The sequence below is a fragment of the Calonectris borealis genome, chromosome 8 (genome assembly GCF_964195595.1).
Source record: "Calonectris borealis chromosome 8, bCalBor7.hap1.2, whole genome shotgun sequence".
Classification (NCBI taxonomy): Eukaryota; Metazoa; Chordata; class Aves; order Procellariiformes; family Procellariidae; genus Calonectris; species Calonectris borealis.
In genome coordinates, this window is record NC_134319.1 from 13,721,084 (window position 1) to 13,742,310 (window position 21,227).

General features: G+C 36.7%; 1 protein-coding gene across 7 annotated transcripts in view; it reads right to left on the reverse strand.

The window, feature by feature from the left end:
- Nucleotides 1–21,227, reverse strand: part of PIGK (phosphatidylinositol glycan anchor biosynthesis class K) — a 71,196-nt gene that overhangs the window by 8,652 nt on the left and 41,317 nt on the right. For 4 of the 7 annotated variants that reach the window (XR_012674468.1, XM_075156044.1, XM_075156040.1 and 1 more), the window contains one exon: nucleotides 15,181–15,256. Coding sequence is in view for 5 of the 7 variants with exons in the window: in XM_075156044.1 (XP_075012145.1) it covers nucleotides 15,181–15,256 (76 nt within the window). In the remaining 2 variants the exon portion in view is untranslated. Of the gene's footprint in view, nucleotides 1–3,328; nucleotides 3,384–11,660; nucleotides 11,694–15,176; nucleotides 15,257–21,227 lie in introns of those variants that run through there. The other 3 variants (XM_075156041.1, XM_075156043.1, XR_012674469.1) reach the window with 3 other exon arrangements.

Consider the following 21,227-nt stretch of genomic DNA (forward strand, 5'->3'; position numbering starts at 1 on the left):
CTCCTTGGAAATCTAACTTGGATTTCCTATAGCGTCTCTCTGGACCACAAGGTGAGTCCATTCAAATGCTTTTAAATCAATACGCTCTGAGGCAAGTTCTTTTCTTTTTTTCTTCTCTTTTTTCTTAGATTTTCTTAATTTTCTTAAAATTAATTGTATGCCTTAGAACTTCCACTATGAAGTATAATTTTGAACATTCAGATGCAAGCAAGGTTGTTTCTGTTTATATGGACAAACCATGATGTTCATAAATTATTATGCTATTCCTTTCAAAGTAGTAGTGACGCTTCTAACCATACATTTTTTCTGGATATACCATGAGTATCTATTCATTTATTTCCAGGTGACAGGCTGTATGAACAACAGATGTTAGACAACATTAGATCTTATACTCAATATGCTATATTGAGTATAAGATCTAATCAAATATCTCAACAGCTACGTTTTAAGAAACTGGAATCCAAATAAATATTCCTTATTCACATAGTTTTTACTGCTCATTTTTTAAATCTTTACAACTATAATTTAAAAAGTTCTCCTTTGCCGTGAGCTGTGTGCTACATTATACGTGTGTGCAGTAGAGCTCCATGTTTCCTAGCTCCAGCTTGCACAACTTTAAGAGGCAGGCATGAAAAAATGGACGGAGGGAGAAGCAGGGCTGAGGCAAAAGGTGTACATTTATATGAGTAAGATCAAATATGGCTGTGTTTTTATTGCAAAACATTTTCATTTTCAGTGAGAAACCAGTGTATTACAGCTGGTGATAGATCAGTTTGTTCACCACCACCACCCAGCTTTTAAAGGCGATTGGTGTATTCAGTAGTTTTGCACTCATATGCCAGACAAGTATTCTGACCCAAGTTTATGTCATATGTACTCTCTATGTGAGCAGAAAAAAAGGAAAAGGAAAAAGAACTATTCTGAAATATCAACCTAATACTTTTGCCTACTGTAGCTGCTATACAACCTCAAAAACAAATCATAAAACATGGACACAGCAGTAATACAGACACTTATTTAGTGGTTGCACATAATTACACCTACACCAGAAAGCCATTTCTGTTACGCTTGGTATGTCAAAGAACACGGAGTTCTAGAGAGCAGATCCATTCCTGCAAAGAGTTTCTGTAGGCAGCTGCCATTAAGAAAGAATGGCAGATTTATGGTATCATAAATATTCACTGCTCCCACAGGACATTTGCATGACACTAGGCTCATCAATTGAATGCTATGTAGGGCTCAACAAAGACCATCTTTCTGGAAGAATGAGTGTAGCTGAGTATACACCCTCCCAGGCTACCACACGCAGTATGTACGGTATCAACATCTTTCCAAAAGGGTAAGTCTTTAAAAAACATAAAACCACAGATGGTCTTACCTAGTGGCAAACCAGTTGCACCCTTCTTGCCTACCATCTAAACTAACCACAGGTTACTGTCCTACTGATGTCATGTTGTCACTCAGTCCCCCGAAGTACTACTCATCATCTGTTTGTCAGCCCTGTATTTGTAGATGGTCTTTCGTCTTCAGCACTCCCTCCTGAAAACATGTGATCACTCACTAATTCACAGGGCCCCACCGCTGGAGCCGGGTTTCTCCAGGAACACCAAGCCAGAGAAGACAGCTGTCAAAGTGCGGGGCCTCTCGCCCTGGGGGGAGGCTGAGGGGAGGAGAGAGCTGACTATGGCAGGGTGCCACACACCAAGCAAGAAAGCCAGTCACTACAGAAGTAATCGCTTGCACAAAGCTGAATCACAAAGAATTTGCACAGGAATGATGATGCGGGATGCTGTCTTGTCTGTCCAACAGTACGAACACAATGGCTCCATCAATGGAGTCTTCGTTCATTTACCTCTTCCATTCATTCTTCAAATGGAAATGATTTCATCAAATTTCAACCCTCTGAATTATTTAGGAAAACAATTCTAGACAGAGCACTAGAGAGCAGCCTGCCAATATCTCTATCTCCGGCCATTCATCAGTCCTGTCAAGAGCTTTTGAGTTACACTGTCGTGCTCCTCACAGCATGCTACTGAAGGGTAAACAAAATACAATTAACACAAAAAAATCAGTAATAACACCTCACTAAGTTTACACTGTTAAGTGGGATAAATGTGTGAATATATTTGGAGCCAACAGTGCCTTCACCTGAGGAAAAGTGTTCAGAAATGTATCTGCCATCACAGCACTGCAAAATATGTCAAGCTAAGATTGATAACATTTATATTTTTTCCTTATCAATGTGAAATTATTGGTAACAGCTACTTTTTATGCTGCATAAGCTCAGAAGAAATATAGTAGATAGAAGGAAAAAAACTAGTAAAACTGTTACTGCTAATTTTACTACTCACTGAAATACCACTTAAATAAACACTGTCTATCAGAGAAGCTTTCATGTATAAACAATAAAAAAGTAATGATTAATAAAAACTGTACAAGGTTATGTGAGAAATCAAAACGTTACAGAACACTGAACTGACACCAGAAAACAGAATTAAATCTTGCATCTTGGACAACCTACTGTAACATACTTCACTAATCTGCTTTATATAGAAAGGTCCTGATCCTATTTAGTGACAGGTAACACAAACTAAATCAAGAGTTTAGTCTTACACTCAAATTACACATGCTTACACACACACTAACATTGTTTCTATGCCCAGTGCAATCAGTATTAAGCAATAAAATGAGGAATAAAGACTAAGAAATACTTTACCCTTTGCCTAAGGATCTAACAGCATCCCCTCCTTTCCCTCCACTCCATACACACACCCATGCATGCATTGGCTTTCTTATTCCTGGCATTATTCTTCCAGGGACACAAATACAAAGCACCAAACCTGTAAACTGGAGAACCAATTTAACAGCCAGAATGGATGCTGACCCTCCCATCCAGGCCTCATCTCACAAAAACTGCATGACCATATTGTACTTTTAGTTGGGTAGTTCCTGTTCACAGCTTTTGGGGAGAGAAGAGCTAAGGAAGAATCAGACCACTCTAAGGTACAAGATAAGAGAAACTGAAAGTGGGTCTTGACAGAAACCATTCAGCAGTGTCAGGCAAAGCGATAAAGCAGAACACGCCTCACCCCTGTAATATAGCAGATCTCTGTCTTTTCACCAGTTTCTACTGCAGACAAAACCAGAAAAATTCTGAACAAGCTGGGCATAATTTGGGGATGCCAAAGGCAGCTCTTTCATTGCTGAAAGAGGCTTCTGCAGAAAAGTTAGCTGAAAGGCAGGAAAGAGGCCCTTTCTCTGCATGTAAAAACAAAAGTCTTACTAATCAATGACCACTTACTTTCACAGAAAGTATTGCTTACTTTGACATTTGCCAGTAAATCTCATTCCAAATGCAAAGCTTGTCCCACCAAAGACTCCTCCTATGGAACAGCAAAACTGATCACCAAAATTAAAGCAACTCTGGAACTCTATTTCTTCTGTTAAATACTGTATTTACTAGAAGAAAAAGTGATTTAATTTACCATTAAAAGGATTTGCTAAGTAAGTTTTCCTTTAATTAGGGAAGTCCTAAAACTTGTTTTAGATCAAGCATAATTTTTAAACTACTACCCTAGCACTTCACAGGCTGTTATGATATAGACAAGATTTATAATTTTTTAATTCAGTAAAGATTAACAAAATAAATGTAGCAGTAGCTCTTCATTCAATGATATTTCCAGCTTTTAATTTACATTAAAAGACAATGAATAACGTTAAGTAACTTTTTTTTTATGCAGACTGTTACTGTTACTGTTTATTATAATAATAATGAAGATGATAGTCTCGACACCCCAAAATTCTACTGTTAGGAATTATGCTTTCTCACTAAGGTTTTTGTAGTTTAATTGTCTTCATGTAATATTGATATTTGGTATTTGGATGTAATTAAGAATAGGGGAAACATTCCTAGAATACTATTCCAATCCATTAGGCAAATTTTCTCACTATGATATGAAAATTTTCATCTACTTAATTAGCACACCTACTTCTTCCAAGCCTAAGTGCATCTAAACTCTGTTTTACGATGGCCCAAGGAAAAAAAAGAAACCACAACACATCAATTATGCCTCCACTCAATTGTACAACTATTTTAAAATGTGTGAACAGTTAAGACAAAATTGAAAAATTACCATAATAGGCTTTTGACACTTCCCTGCTTAAGCAAAAATTAATTCTAACTCCCTGTTTTTATGCAAAGCCTTTATAATTTCTCTAATCTCAAGTTCCCAGGAGAGAGAACACAATACTTTCAAGTACAAGAGTGTGAGGCTTGGCATCTTCTCTTTTTAAGTTATGCAGTTTATTTGATGGAAGTCTAAACTGCTAAGCCTTCTTTTGTGCTTAATATAAGCCATCCTCAGTGGAAATACAAGTTAATTTAAGTAAAATGAAGTTCTAGGAAGAATGCATTCTCTTACACAGAAAGCTTCACTACAGTAAAGCTTTTTTAAATGCAGCATCTGTTTCCTGAATTGCTCTAGAACCTGTAATAAAAATAAACTAAAAAGAAGAAAAATTTTTAAAAGATACTTTCACATGTGAAACATCAGAAACATAAAGACAGTTTAATGGAGTAACTTATTTATCATTTTACTGTATGTTTTTCAATTTCATCTTGCATCGTGCAGGAAGACACTCTACCAATGTAATGAATTAGCATGTTCTAAGTGTAAGACATTAAGCATCTTCTGTTTTATTAATGGTGACTATTATTAAAACCTACTGCTTATGTTACAAAAGTAAGTCAGCTATATCGCTGGTATACACTTCCATACACAGTAAGGTGTGTGGATCACACACTACATTCACAGAGTTATTTCATACATTTCTTTGCCCTCAACTACAGTTGAAATACTTGTACATCAGATACTATGCTAGAGCAGCACATGGTGAGTATGATGCCTACAAACCTATTAAGGTCACAGAAAGCTTGTGCATATATTTAGTCTATTCCCATGAGAGGCAGAGGTATATTATTTGCATACCATTATGCACTGAAAACCTATTCAGTTATCCCCACTGGAGACAACTCACCACAGTGACCTAAATAGTATTCACTTTTCCAATATTTGAAGGAACAGCAAATAAATGGGACCCAGTGCAGACAAATCCAAAAAGACTCAGAACATCTAAGAATCCAGGCTTATAAATGACAAATGCAAATGAATGCAGACCAGTGTGTCACAAAAAATCTCACGGAAGCAAAGAATGACAAAAAAAGTGAATTATATGCTTAATAGAGGACTACAATGTTGAGAGTGAAAACGGCTAGAGAGATAATTTGAGCAAAAAAGCTCTGTCATTAAGCAAGCTTATTATGACCACAAAGGAGAGCAAAGAGTCTCAAATCACAGAACTCACTTAAAAATAACCTCCTTACATTTGCAGCGACAGCAGCAGTTCTAATATCAGCTGCCCAAAACAAAGTGAGATAGCTATTGATATTTTATCTATAGCACTGTGCAAAAATTCACATGAAGTTAGCAATCGAGACCCCTGGGACACGTACATATTGCTTCTTCAAGAACAGCTGTAATATCATGCATACTTTCTGTAATCATGTACACGTACTAACATGCTGTAATTGTCCTCTCATTTATATTCCCCCCATAATTACAATATTTTGATTAAACATCTACCAGCCTCTATTCACTCCCTGTTTCTAGCCATCCTTCCTGATTTCAACATAGCCACAAAGAAGGGAGAATATAAATAACGTATCTATGTACTCTGTGCAGAAAGTCAGAAGAGATTAACATAACTGTCCTTTATGGCCTTCTTCTACAAATCAGAATCTCTCACTGTTAACCTTGTTTTGCTTTTTGTCAACATGCTATGTGAAGTTTACTTTAAGCTGTAAGCATTTTTGAACCTTTCTCTTTCTGTAAAGCTCTAAGGATAGCTACAGCACAAGAGAAACAGTAATCACAGTCTCAAAATCACAGTTGTAAGCAGGTGGTAAAGCACAACAAAAGGGGATCATGGCACAATCAAGTCCAAAGCCAAAATAAAGACATAGAAACATCGATAGCGCATATTGAAAGGTTTGTGTGTATAGGATCATCAAACACATGGCTGATTCAGCTGAAAAAAGCACTTTTTTTTAAATATAAGAAATGTAATAATTTTTTAGAGTTCATGATTATACAGCTACTATCGACCCTTCAAATGCAGTTATTTGAAGTTCAGATGAGTAAACCACAAAGATCTACAGCACTCTATAAAGCCTGACATGTTACAGTCAATTCCTGAACCTCTTCCTTCATTTTACATCTTAGATAGTGCTTATTAAAAAGAAACGATTACAGGAATTGCCTCTTAAAGAAGCTGCAAATCCAACATGGCACCTCTAACAATTATAGCTACTATAGAGCCGGGGTATCTTTTAATATATTTTGTAATAGTATGTCTGACAATTCTATATGCTGGTGGGTATGAAACTGATGTCCCATAATCCATGAAATGGATGACACTACATTCACATATAATGCCTCATATTACCAGTATTCTCAAGGGCAAACTGAGCACTCCCATGATATGCACAAAAGCCTTAACTTTATTTCAAATTTCCAGAGTAACAATTATTTTCACTCTCTCTCACCTGCTCATGAGAAATATACACAAAAATTTGCAGGAATAAACATACACTTTATCAATTTTGGCTGATACTACCTATTCTAGTTGGCTTTAGAAATCCTGGAGTCACATACCCAGCCAGGCTGAAAAATGCCTTTTTTTTTTTTTTAAAAAAAGCAGTCGTTTTCAGCTCACTGCTGTGCTTAATGAGGAATGGGGGACAGTGAAGTGTGGCCACTTGAGGGGCAGCCCCTAGTTAAATTACTCCAAGCTGCCTGACAAACTGATCTCCCACCCTGTGCCAAAGAAGATGGCAATCAATGCCAATCTTTAAATGTAAGGGTTTTCATAGGTCAGGGAAAGAGAAAAAAAGACATGACCTCAGAAAACTGAACAGTTCAGTGCTATACTTCTTTGTCCAGGCTGCAGAACCTGTACAGCCTAAAACGGTCATTTTGAAAACACTGCATCAGTTGCATCTATTTCTGCTATTGCATCTCCCTGAAGCGGTGACTATCTCTGAGGGAGAGCATGGTCTAGGGGTTACTGTCACCTTGCTGGGTGCCACTTCTGAAAAGAAGTGATAAATTCATGTTCCAAGACATGACAGCAGAGACTGGACCCTACTGATGCCCAGACAAGCTAATAATGTTCATACACGTCGAACAGAACATTTTGATAACTGCTCAACTAACTATTCTTAACAGAGCTGTCTAATAGGAAAAAAGATAATTCTTCAGGGTTTTTTTTTTAAATATACTTTGGTTTCATTTTTAAAAAATGCAAGGAAGAAGGTAAAGTTACATGTTTTAATGCATAAACAGGGAAGAAAGGATGGACCATGCACGCAACATTTCTGGCAAGAAAAAGCTACCATCCTCCATCTCCAATGTCTCTGGGCAGCTGGAACAGGCCATGGCAAAGCTTCCCCTTCTTGGCTTACAGACAATATTCAGTGTGGTATTTCTAGTAGGAAGCAGTTAAAAACAAGAACCCCACAACTGACTGTTCAGGTTCCTCCATGCAAGATACCTTTCAATGCATTTCATTATTCAATCCATTGTATTCAGCTATAATTGGAAGAATTTAATGCTACATTCAGTTGCCCTGTAATGCTTGGTCAGCAACAAAAACCACTTACGCTCCTTTTCTGGCTCTGCTAAGCAGTGTTGTGTGCAGACAAAAGAAAAGTTCCCCATGCATGAATATTTTGGTAGTCTATCCTTACAGAAATGAAGTTCCTCATAATTGCTGCTAAATTTTTAAGATTTGGGAGGCAGCATTTGAAAGAAAAATAATTCTAAGATACTTATCTTTATTGTGTCTTGAAGACTAATAGAAGAGCTTTCATCTAATATTTCAACTTAACAAAGAGACAAAGGAGCAGAACCTTCCCTGCGGTTGAGAAACTGTAAAATAATGATCCTGGATAGGCAGAGAGTGATCACCCACAACAGTCCTTTAATGGGAAGATGGAAGAAAAGAGAGTGCTTTACAAGGCCTCTGCTTCCAGTGGGTTTCCCTCATGCTCAGATGAAAAACGTAACAAAACAAAAGCAGCTGTGCCTTGTCTGTAAAAACAGATCATCACTAATTCATGCTAACTCCACATCGTCTTCTGTGATCAGAAAGCACTGATGAGAAAAACAACAGCAAATAAAAAAATAATAGTTTAAATCTTTTACAAAAATATTTTATGCTACACTCAGAAATATGCTTTATTTCAGGAATGTTACGACTTTGCTTACGAGATTTCATTAGGCTAACATGTTACTTAATTTCTGAATAAGAAAAAAAAAAAGAGACAACCTTATTGTTTGTGTGGACTACCAGCTTACATATGAGGGTGCTGAATACCATCACTGACTCTGCAGTAGTTCACTAGATAAAAAATGCCTAAAAATCTTTCTGGTTTAATGTTTTGCCAGTAAAAGATCTGTACCAGCTACAACCAAGTCAAGAATGTGTTTGGTGATTTCCTGGAGTGAGTCAGAGAAACAGGGGACTATTCCTTTCCTAATTTATTATTTATAAAAAAAACCTATCAAAATAATTATGCACTCCTTCTCTAGATTTAAAGGTCCACATTGCATACGTTACATGATTCATACACAGAGCAAGACTCTGCTATTCACAATTTTTTAATCAATCTTAATATTAGAAGAAATATTAGGGAGTAAACTTGAAGCATCTATATGCACCAAGTAGCACACAGCGTTGGCAGAAGTATCTTTGCAGCTCTATGACTTATTTGGTTTGGTGGTTGGCAAAACCGTGCAGCAATAGCTTTTCATAGAAAGTTTGTTCTGCTGCTTTTGAGCACAGAGTTTTCTACTAGGTAGCATTCAATTTAAAGGAAGCCAAAAGAATTTAAATAGTCTCTAACTTATGCAACAGTGAGAGAAATTAAATCCACATACTGTGTATAATTTAGGGAAAGAAACAAGTTCTTATTTACTGGATAACATCCGGTCATGATTCCACTTGAGACCACTTCCATTAGAGTTATAAAATGCAGGCAAACCACCTCTAGGTTACACAATTTACAAACACGTTTAATACAGAAAAGGAAAGGAATTGCAAAAAAAAAAAATATCTTAGTAAAACACAGTAATTTCTAACTCCTATACACTTCAAGTGCCCTAGATAAAAAAGGCTGGTTCAGCAAAAGGTGTACAGCACACCTGGGTTTAGTTCTGCACATTAATATAGTCAGAATGCCTGAGCCCCAAAAAGGACTTTAGGTCAGCTGGTGAGGAAGAGGATGTTGACAGATTTCCATGACATGCCTCAGAAACAGCTTTGGCACCTCTAGTCTGGAGCAGACAGACATGAACACTGTCAGAACAGGCTGCTGTTCTCCATATACTCCAAAGTGACCACAAGAAGTGGCAGCGGTAAGAGGACAACTCTGTCTTCAGTATGTTGCTCAGAACTGCAAAAGTAAAACCTGACCAGGCAGCTGTCCTAGAATGCAAGGTGTCATGCCAAAGGCTTTTTGTTGGGTAGCCATGTAATGTATTTTGTTAAAAGAAAATTGAATTCTAAGTGTTCTGAGAGCACTTCCTAATCTTTGATGTAAAAAATTCAATTTCCAATCATCCTGAAAAAATTCAGTTCTGACAAAGAAAAGCATTCCTGAAAAGACCTGTGTCTGTGCTAACAGATGCAGCAAAATTTGGACCTTTTGGTGAAAGGTCATATTTTATCTCTGACATCATCTAGCTGAATATTATGACCAGACTTCTAAAAAGCAAGCTATGCTTTAAAGTTATTCTCAAACACAGCTATGGGAATGGATTTTCAGAGAATGTATAAATAGCTATGTCTAAAACTTTACACATCCAACCTGACGCATCTAAGTATAACAAATTGCTTTTGAACCTTTTAGCCTGTAAAGACACAGTAAAATGCAAGTATCACTTATCAAAGTACTTCAAAACTTTTAATAAATTATTATCCATAAACCAAAATTACTGCCTGCATTAAAAAAAAAAAAAAATCAAAACCGCTGTGCTATTAAACACCTTGCATACTTGGCCAAACTTCTGAACACCGCTGATGGTTTTTATAAAACATAAATAGGAACCAAGACTCCACCACCAGGACAGATGTACACTGAATGCGAGAGGCCCCCCTTGAAATGTAACAAGTGCTATAAGGGCAGCTATGAGGTGAGGGGCAAGGCACCAGTGTGATCCCTGAATTTTAAAGTTATGCTTTCAAGACTATCAGCATGTGATGGATTAATTTTCATATTGAGCATTTCACAAAGATTGTAAGCCACATAAAACCACTTAAATTTAATGTTTGTGAAAACATTTAAGACTGAGAGCTAAAATTGTTGTGTTATAGATAATCAAAAAATACTTCAAAAAAATCTATACAACATGGTGTGTTCTATTTTCTGCAAAACCCGCTAAAGAAAACCTCTCTCAATTAAATCAGCGTGAAACAGGAATAACATCAACAAATGCAATAAACTAACACCCCTCTATGATGTGAGAATGAGGTCCCGAGAATGAATAAAAACTAATCTTCAAAACAAAAGGATTTTATTTTAGGAGGGATGAGGAGCAAACTCGTTACAGAAGCACAGAAATTATGGAAACAAAGACCTTCTTACAAAACTTAATACTGAACTGCAACTCTACAGTATCTTCGATGACCGTCAGCCAGTACATCTATAACTCTGGAGATCCCTCTCCCACCTTCTTTCTTAAATTTCTTACTTAATTTCCCTTACCGTGGACTGCAGTCAATACCCTCAAACTAGACTGGATGTGGCAACTCCCTAACGCCCTCTGAGTCTAAACTCAGCAAAGCTAACGGTGCTCACATGAATTGCTCACCTGGAATCTAGATGAGCATAGAGAGGCATATTTCCTCAACAGGGTTAGCATGATCTCCCAATAATCTCCTGAGATTACAGAAGGCATTTTCCACTAAGGCTTCTACAGAGAGGCTACAGAAACGCACTGGTTAAAAACTCTACAAAACAAACAAACTTAATACATACCTCCAAAAGAAAACTCAATCTAATTTAATTAGAAATTATATCTAACATTTCCCCATGCGTTCCCCTACATGAGAAAACACCCAGGAACTTTTTATTTTTAAGTAAATGTGCAACTGTAAGCCATGTCAAATTTTAAGTAAATTGTGCAATTGCCACTATGGGCTGGAAGTTAGTTTCCTGAAATACCATCCGGTTTTAACAGCACGTTAATTTATCTGCTTAATATTTTACAATGGACTTAAAATAAGTATGCAAGTTGATCATGGTCTGAATTTGCTGTTCATTTTGTTTTCAATTATAACCACATCAGGAGATCTGGCATTTATCTACTGAAATGTGCCTTTCATCAATAAAACATTCTTCCATCAGTAAGACACCTGTAACAATTTAAGTCTCTTCAATATCCTAAATCCCAGCTACGCAAAATATATTAACACATAATGACATTCAGAGCATGAGCACTGGCACTGAAGTTAGGTACTTTCATTAAAATACCTTGCTGAATTGGAAGGCCAGCAATGAATACCCTTTATGATAAATGAAAACAATCTTCTCAAACGCAGTTTCTCCTGTTCTTTCACCAGACCTGTTTCAACTAAAGACAAGTGCAGAATTAAAGTACTCTCTCCCTTTTCTACTCCCCCCTTTTTTTTGGGCCCTACTATTCATAAACTTATTCTAAGTAGCAGCACTGTATGCACAGCTGTAAACAAAGAATCTCATTAAAAGGCTGTCTTATGTGGGTATTCCTCTGAAAGCTTAACTTTTGGCATTTTAGAAGTTTATATTAATGACTGCATTCTTTTACCATGCACTAGTGGTTTTTTATTTCAGTTAAAAGCACGTTATCCCGTTTTGTTTTTGAAAATGGAGAAAGCTAATGTCTGATTTCAGTTCCCGTCTTGTGGATTAAATGTTAGTATTTGTTTTCATTCTGCTATTTATTTTCATTTCTTCCATTTGTCTTTTTAATTAATCATGATCTAACGCATTAAATATAACACATTTCTGAGAATCGGAACTGTGAACTTTATAGGGTTGTTATTCTTTTGTTTTTATACTGCTATAATGATAAATAATTGCTAGTGCCATAAAGTTTAAGATCAATCCCAAAATCAGATTCTGGGTCTCCTTTCATTAAATAGTTTAGGACGTACCAAATCTGAAATTTTCTTGCGGAATAATCAGATTAGAAATCTAAAGGTAATTTCTGTTCATTAGTATAGTATTTTTTAAAATTCCAGAGATGAAGTACTGAAGACAATGTTAGAAATCACATGTAAATGCCCGAGAAAAACATGTAGACTTTTAGTAATGTTGAGGAGAATAAATTTACACAGAAGTGAAATTTGCATAGAATTAGCAGCCATGTTGGCTACTAACTATAATTAAAATGTACTTTGGCATTATATTGATTTAGGATACCTGTCTACCATTGTGAAGTTTTATTGTATATTTATGCTATAAATATACATTACTGATGCCTTTATTTCTGCTAGAGGTAAACAAAACATGGGTTAACATGAGAGAAATCTTACATGTGATATAGAAACAACAACAATGGCCCAGAGTAAACAGCGATTACCCATTTGGATAAAGCATCATCACACCACAAATACTACTCACTGTTTTTACTCATGTTATTTTTTATTTCTTATAATTTCTTTCTTTCTTCTTAAAGTAAAAAATATTTGTTTATATAAACTTAGCATGGCCCTTGCACTACGTGTCCCGATTACCACAGGTCCCTCAGAAACGACGTATTATAACCTTTGCAGTGCTAATTCACCAGGACACTGGTGCAGAGTATGCTTAGCTGATTACAGCTCCTCGAGGCTCAAAAAGGGCATCACAATCATACAAAACCAGGCCATGGTGCCCCACTCCCTGACATGATAGCTAAACAATGGTCATTTTATACTGTTTCTCTCCATCAAAGACATTTGCAGTTCTGTTGGGTCTGTTTTCCTGCCTTGTGTGGACCACAGCTCTATACTACCAGTAAATTTGTTATAGCAAACAGCGAAGAGTACATAAAAAACAGATTTTTGCCTTTCCACAGTGCAATATTCTATTGCAGTATAACACACAGTAGCCAAATGAACCCTCTGTAGTTATTACCCACCTAATGTTGTAAAAATATTACTATGACATTTCGTCTGGTTGACCACCTTAAAGGTTAATTCTGTTTCCTATTTGAGATTTTCCTCTAGGTAAGCCATTCCATGCAGTTTCTATTTACTGATTCCAAACAACCCCCAAACTGTTTCATTGCTCACTCTCACTGTTAAGAACATATTGACTGGCTGCCTGCTCTGCTGTTTAATTCATTTATGCTGAGAGTCAGGCATGAAGACAGAATTTTAAATGTGACATTTGCAGGCTGTTGGGTCATTTGAAGCTCTGACAACACCAGGGAGTTCCTGACATACAAACTGGTCCTGATTTCCAATCTTCCATGTTCTGAACACATCAGAGATTCTTCCCGGAGGTGCAGATTTCAGCCAAAAGTTTTAAAATCCCTTGCGTTTACATCTCACAGAAAAGACCTGTACACTTTAAAGTTTTAAAATAAAGTTTATGTTTCCTTTAAGGTAAAACCAGCTCTGCCTGCAGCGTACGACTCAACTGCTTAACATTGATTGACAAAGGTATTCGGCAATAGTAGATCTTTTGTAGATCTACAATAATAATTAATACTAATAGCAACTTCGACATTTAGTGGACTTTTATTTGTTCCTGTTGATCTTTAAGCATTCAAAACCAGCTCAGTCTGAAACCACAGTTTTATCTCACATTGTCTATCTGGCTATTGCTACCCTGACCAACATCAAGTCCCAGTTTTCAGGTTGGAAGTTTTCCATCTCAAGGCAGTGAAAGGACTGTACCATTTTGTCTCCCATGATGAACTGTCATTATCTTCTCCAACTTTCAGGTCAATTTTTCAGAGTATACCTGATTACCTGAAAGATTCCATGCTGCCAAGGTACCATTAGGAAAACAGGAATCTGACCTATTCAGTCCTGACTTAGGAAAACTTCAGTTACCTGTCCCTGAAGCAGGACTCACATCTACAAAGTTAAAAAATATTTTGACTGCAACATTGTAGGTCTTTTTGCTTTCTTTAAAGTATCACCAAGAAGGGAGATGCTAAGTCTCAATACTCATGTTTTACAGTATATCACAAGTTTTATGTATGTTACTTGGCCATGAGTGTTTCCACAAAATAGGCAGAGCCCACTGTGGCTAAGAATGAGAAGACATGTGAATGCAGGCTGGGCATCTAATCTACCGGCAGGACGGATTGACAATTAGACTTTGAACTTCGAGAAAAGAGCAAGAAGGGAGTATAGAATCTCCTGCACAGAAAAGATCTCTTCCTCCTCTTTGCCATACATTGGAGGGAGTGGGGGGTGGGGGAAAGACATGCGATAATAAAAACTGTAGTCTGCTATTCAATCCCAGCTCAGATGTCCACATCATTCCTCATTTGTTTACCTAAATCAATGGAAGAGTATTGATTTTAAATAAAGACACAGTTAGAAGGCACAATCCAGGCAAAATCTCAATCTCTGTTTTTTTTTTTATTGTGCAAAACAAAAAGCAAACAAAAAACCCTGTGCAAAGCAGAACTGATGATGACACTGCTTAGTTAGAAATAGTGCTAATTCAGAACTGTATTAGGAGGGGAGATTTTTCTCCCTACTTAACTTGTTGTGACTATCATTCCACAATAATGATTCTATACTTTGGCTGCTTTTTCAGGAAAGGGAATATGATTTAGGTCAAGGTGAAAGTCCAAAGAAATTAATGGAATTTTTCTTTTTTGCTTTTATATCAGCAGACACACAACAATTGTAACAGCAACCTCTCAAGTGTCAACTGTGTCACACAGCAAGCATCCTTTCGTTGCCATGTTCAGAATAAGACTTTTATAATTTAATAGTTGTCATCTGAACACGAGTATGTTCTTTTTACATACTTCCAGCACGAGGACATTGATTCTGTATGACCTAGAAAAACAGATTTTATTACAGGTGTTGTTTATCCTCAAAGAAAATCCTTAAAATAGAAAGACATACCTGGTGTATTATCTGAGCTACAGGAAGTTGTTCAGCGTATTTTAGTGGTTCTGTTGCCAAGTCATCCTTTGGAAGCCTGGGAAGAAATGAAGTTAACATTTATCAAAGTTAGTACAATGTTTCCCAAGTTAAATTACTGAAATTTAAGAGTTTCAGGTACGTTACTTTTAAATGTGTGGTATCTGGAAGATTATTTTGCTTAAGAAAAAGTGTATTTTGAGACCCTAATTGAATATATTTCTTACAAAGTTGAGTGAAAGAATTAATTTATAGTAAACAGAAATGTGTGTAACACATGGATTTTTTCTCTCACCAAAGCACATAAAAGACAAATTTAGCAGCAGAAACCTAAGAAAACCTTTAAATCTGGTTTTATATGAACAAAGTGCTGGTGAAAGCTGGATTGAAATGCCCACAGGAAAAAAGTCTTATGTGTTTACAGAGCAGATTCAGCACTGTTAACAATACAAGCTTCTTCACTCAATCCTGCCAACATAAGTCAAATATGACCATCTCAAAAGGCAAGAGGGATTATTCACTGTTTCCCATTTTCGCTGCAAGCGCACATCAGTGTTCAGCTGTGGTAGAAGTTCAACACCACTAACATTTGTGCATTCGCCAGCACAGTAGTGTACACTACTGATTTCAAATAAGCCAAAGAACTAGCATGAACAAAAAGAATAGAATACTTCACAAAGAAAATGCATCATATCCCTTTAAACTTAAATAAACTGTAGTTGCAACTGAAAATTCAGAACCCATAAGCAGTCTCTTAAAAGAATATTTAAATCATAGTAAATTAATATGAAAGCATGTTTTAAACCCTTCAACAATACTGCTTTCTTCTACTGGAACTGCACAGCATGTGCTACATTTTCAAAGTATCATTCAAGGTCTTCATCAGTCATTCCTCAATCTTTCTGAAGAGTTCTGAATATAGGAATTTAAGTAATATGACAAGAAATGAAGGGGGGAAAAAAACCCCTAGGAAAACACGGCCTTTCTATAAAGTTAAAGCAGAATTACTTTCAGACAAAAACTGTGGCCAAGACATCATTTTCCAGGTTCAAATTACTACCTTACACCCATTCTAGTCAAAAATGATACATGCTTGCTGGGTTAATTTACCTGCAGACTGCCTGCCAGGTAAAAGCCAAAAACTACAGGCTTAGACGCTGCACTGGGAGTCAACAGGCTGTGGTAGAAGAGAGGACAATAAATGCACATCTCTTCCCTTTTCCATTTCTGAATTTATGTTGTGGTTTGGAATGCTTTTAAGCTCCAAATAAGAGCCTGAATACCCAGAAATCTGTAATGAACAGAGTGTGAGGAAGTATGAAAGTCTTACTGTATAAGAAATTTAAAAGCAGAGAACGAAAGAAATATGACAATATTTCAAATTAAGTAAGCAAGATCTGAACTACTGAAGTGGTCTACTGACACAGCTTATTTACTTATATGGTTTTTAGAGGTTTTGGACTATTATGGCAATGATGAATTTGTATTCACAACATGAAATATACTGCTGTTATAGTCCAACACAAACATCAGAGCTTAGAGTGGGCTCTGCAACTCCACCACTCTGTGGTGTGCAGAAGGAACCTTTCCACTCATTTCCTTTCTACTTTCTATTATTTGCAGAGTCCTGACTGGCAAACATACCACTGTCTATTTAGCTACCCACTGTCAGTGTGTATTTGAGATGAATTCTGTTCTACTGGAAGCCTGTTAGCTGACACAACACCTTGCTTTATGGATACCAGCTACATAAAACCATTTCTTAGCCATAGTTCTAGATATGAAACTGCTGTACACAGAACAAAATATTCATCAATATCTTGAACACTTATCTCTACAGTCTTTACAGGGACATTGCAAATCTGGAAAAAAACAACCAGTATCTCAAATCCCAAAATTAAATACTTGAAGCTGCAAGTAACAGCCACAATTACTATAAACTGAACGTTAGCAGGAAAAAAAAAAGGCTTGTCTGTTCCATCAAGGACTTTGTACATTTGGCAATGTCTTCTGTCTAGACAGAGTCAGCATTTCCTTGCATAGTCAAACACCCTCCTTTCAACTGCAGAAAAAAAGACCTTTCTTCAAATGTCAAAGGATTAAAAAAGATAGAGAAAAATTATCATGATAATTTTGAGCCTTAGGAAGCTTTACTACAAAAATAGGGAGGGGAGAATAGTATAAACATGTATTTTAAAGTAATTAGATTTAAACTGAAATTAGGTTGACAGGAGCCTTTCAACATCAAGAAAGACTATTTTTTAGTTTTTTCTAATTTACTTTCTGAAAAAAATCAATTGAACTACACTACATTTGATATATATACAAACTGTAAGATATAGATTAGATAGGTGCACGTTATAATATATATACATACACATGTCTACATATATGTACCCACACTATAATATGTATACACACACGCACACAGGTATTTTGGAAGAAAAGTTCAGAACTGTTCCCTCAAAATTTTTGCTTAAATGCCATGAACTTCTTGTATATGTACTCAGTGATGTACTAGCTGTCAAGTCTACAAAAAAGAGTTTTGATTCTTCTCTCCTGCAGATAAGTCTCCTCAACTGCATGAGCATGTATCTCAACCTTTTCTATTAAACTGCATAAATTAAAGCATGGAAGCTCAAAACTCTTGACAAAAAAGCTGTATGAAATATTGCCCAACTATATCCTCTACCTGGAGCAAGTCATTAACTTCAGCTAGCAGAGTGTATCGATAAACTTGGGGCACTTGAGGCCACTAAATAAAGTGCAAGAATAACTCACAGTAAATGGTCTTTGCAAATGTGACAATGATAGTGTAGTCTTCATTATTATGATACTGCAGTGCTATCATCTAAAGCCATTGCATGACATTTTGTCAAGTGAAAGAACATACCACCTCCTCCTAGTACCATACGCTCAGATCCGTCTAACAAAAATTAACTGTGAGAAGGATATGCAGATTATTGCGCGCCAACCTAAAACATCAGCAAGTTCTTACTGACCATGATTACCCCCTAAATTCATAAGCATATATATGGCTTCACAAAGGTCTTCCTGAATGCTTTGTTTCCAGCTCTCTTCTCTTCTTTGTTCAACTATCAGAATATTTCAACACATATTTTTCTAGGGTTATTCTCATCCGCTTCTACTCATGGTTCTGACCAACAGTCAGATCTGAACTGTTATTATATTCACTGTTCATAGCTATTTACACATTGGAAAATTAAAAGCATCTAATACTAGTGACATTCTTATTCACAGAAGTTACGTTGTATTTTAAGCAAATAAAAGTAAAATTTTTGTGAGAAAAACCACATTTTTTGCTCGATTTATCTTTTTACTTTTCCTATCAAGTGATGATACCTGTGACAGAAATTGAACTTCATGACAGACGTACCTTGCAGGACTCAGTTTTCAAGTACTAATACACAGTCAGTTTGGAAAATGCTTCAAAGTGCTTCAAAATGTCCAGCATGCAAAGTTCTACCAGTGTACTGTGTCAGTTAGCAATACCACTTTCAGTATTCATTTTAATAGATATAAGCAATATAAACTCCTTTGAAGAGAACTGTGTTACTATGAAGGCTCCATAGATGTCATTTTCATTTCTCAGAGCAAGCACCAGTTTACTGGTCTAAACATTTGTATAACAGGTATAAGGCAACTTCCTCTAAATTTCTTTTTGCTTCTTTTATCTTGCCAACAAAACCTGTTGTGCAGTCATTCTTTCTAACAAAGGTGAAAACTGGATGATGCAAAAAATCCTATAAGCAGCACAGAGAATGAAACACTGCATACAAAAGGCTTCTATGAAACAGCATCCATCATGAAAGCTCCAAGAACAGGAGTAAAGTCAAGACTTTCCTGTCCTGAGAAAAGGCCAGAAACAGCTATTGGAGCCTAAAATCCCCTGCAAAAGGGCACAGAGGCTATATTTTAAATAGTCTTTTAAATAAGAACAGACACAGCTCGCTGCCAGTAGGATCAAGCAAGATGACGCAGCTCACAACTACATGGCTGAATTCTCTCCCCCAAAGTGGGGGCTGTATCCAAAACTGGCTCCTCTAGGGATGTGTTATGTCCTGAACCATGCGCAAACATTGTTCAGGAGAGCGCTAGCTGGCATGAGCCAAAATAGTACCAGGGACTGTGCTAACAAATAAGCATCACGTATGACTGCAAGACAGTACATTAGTCTGTCTAATTTACAAGCACAAAAGCAGCCTCGTATTCTGTCTTTAACAAAATTACATTGGCTAGCTTGGTCAATTTTGCATGTGGATCAAAGAAAAGCCACAATCAGGGCAGTTAGTACCAAGGAAAAAGAAACTTGCTGCAAAACTGCTACTTCATTTTACACTAGCCCTAAGATTAGTAGCCCACTAACATTGGGCCTCCTAGACTGGCAGAATTACCTGTAAAAGGCAGTTCTCTTCTAAAAAGCATAAGGGATAGGAAGGCCATGGCTAGGGAGCAGAAAAAGGTCAACACAGAAGAGGATGTTCTACTTCCTCTTCTTTTGCAAAGTGGAGGAAGAGAACAGGTCAGGAGAAAGATCATCTCCATTACAATCATCCTGACCTTGCCTCTCCCTTTCACGGGGGGACGCAAATTGGTTACTACTCTCCTTCCAGAGATAATTTCCAGATGCCTGGGGTGACATTCACTTTTGCTCAAAACTAGCTATGTCAGGGAGAAAAAAAAAAACAAACCAACCAAACAAAAAATCTCAGTTGATGGAATTTGTGCTCAAATCATATATGGCAGTTTGAGGCTGTAATTTCACAAACTTGGTTGATCTCACTGTTTAGGTCATTTATATTTGGCATTTAAACCTTTATAAAATAAGAGCTAATTTGTTGTAATGCAAATTTCCTTGTATGTTTAATTTCTTTCAAAACAATTCTATTACAAAAACAAAAGTCATTTTTCATGAATTAATTTTCCAGTAAGAAATGGTCCTTTCTGTCTCAATTGAGCATGACAGCAGAGTGCTGCCAACAGTGCCAAAGCAAGCTAACACAGTGGCATATCAGCATATACGGCATCATGCCTGACAGCTGGTAATGCAAAGCATAAGGAGAACTTGATTTTCAGGGAGAAGACTAGAAAGAAACATAAAATCAGAAGAGAAGTGGGAAGCAGTGAGAGATAGCAGAAGAGGAGGATCTCGAAAAATTCAATTTAAAAGTTATTTTTATACTGCCACTGTGACTGCTCTTAGATGAAGGAAAGTAAGCATGAAACCGAAACTGTGGAAAATGAATCTAAATCCAGTAAAATGTGTCAAGATATTTAGTGAAAAATCTTATTTTTTATTTATATTTGCATGCTCGGTCTTATGGGAAAAATCCTGAGAGAGTCAACGTGTGCTAAAGAAAAATAAATCCCTAGCATCAAGAGGTGGCACATTTTGCCACAAGTGCTAATCCAGCCTTCGGTCTCCTACACAGAATAGCTACAGTGGCTTTAGGGCAGAGATATATTTTATCTCATGCAAGTATTACAAAAATATAGGAAAAAAAGAGCAGCATGTCATCACTAACTGGTTTGCTCATGGCAGAAATGGGCTGTTAAGACATCTCAAGAGAGAGAAAAGTCTAGATAACAGGACAAGCCATAAAACCTGGCTCTCCGGGCAAATATAAACATTCACTAATTATATGAAGCAATAGGACTAAGGCCAATAATCCTTCCTTCCTATACAGTCTCTAGATTTGATGGTTTGGACAGCTCACATATTCTTTCATGCATATGACCCATGCATAGGTAATACTGCACCTCTTCAAAACTATTGTTCCCTGATGATAAGTCCTAATGTATAAACACGTCTCTACACAAAATCAAAGTCACAGTGTGAACAAGGTAAAGAAGAGGATATCAGAGACAAAAATGCATTATGGAAAAAGGGGTTTGGGGATTACCGTCTTTATTTGCTGTAGATGTACAAGACTCGCACTGCTCCTAAAGCGCGGTTTGACAGGTAACTTCTGAATGGTATGAATGAAAATACTAGAACAGATTGTCCC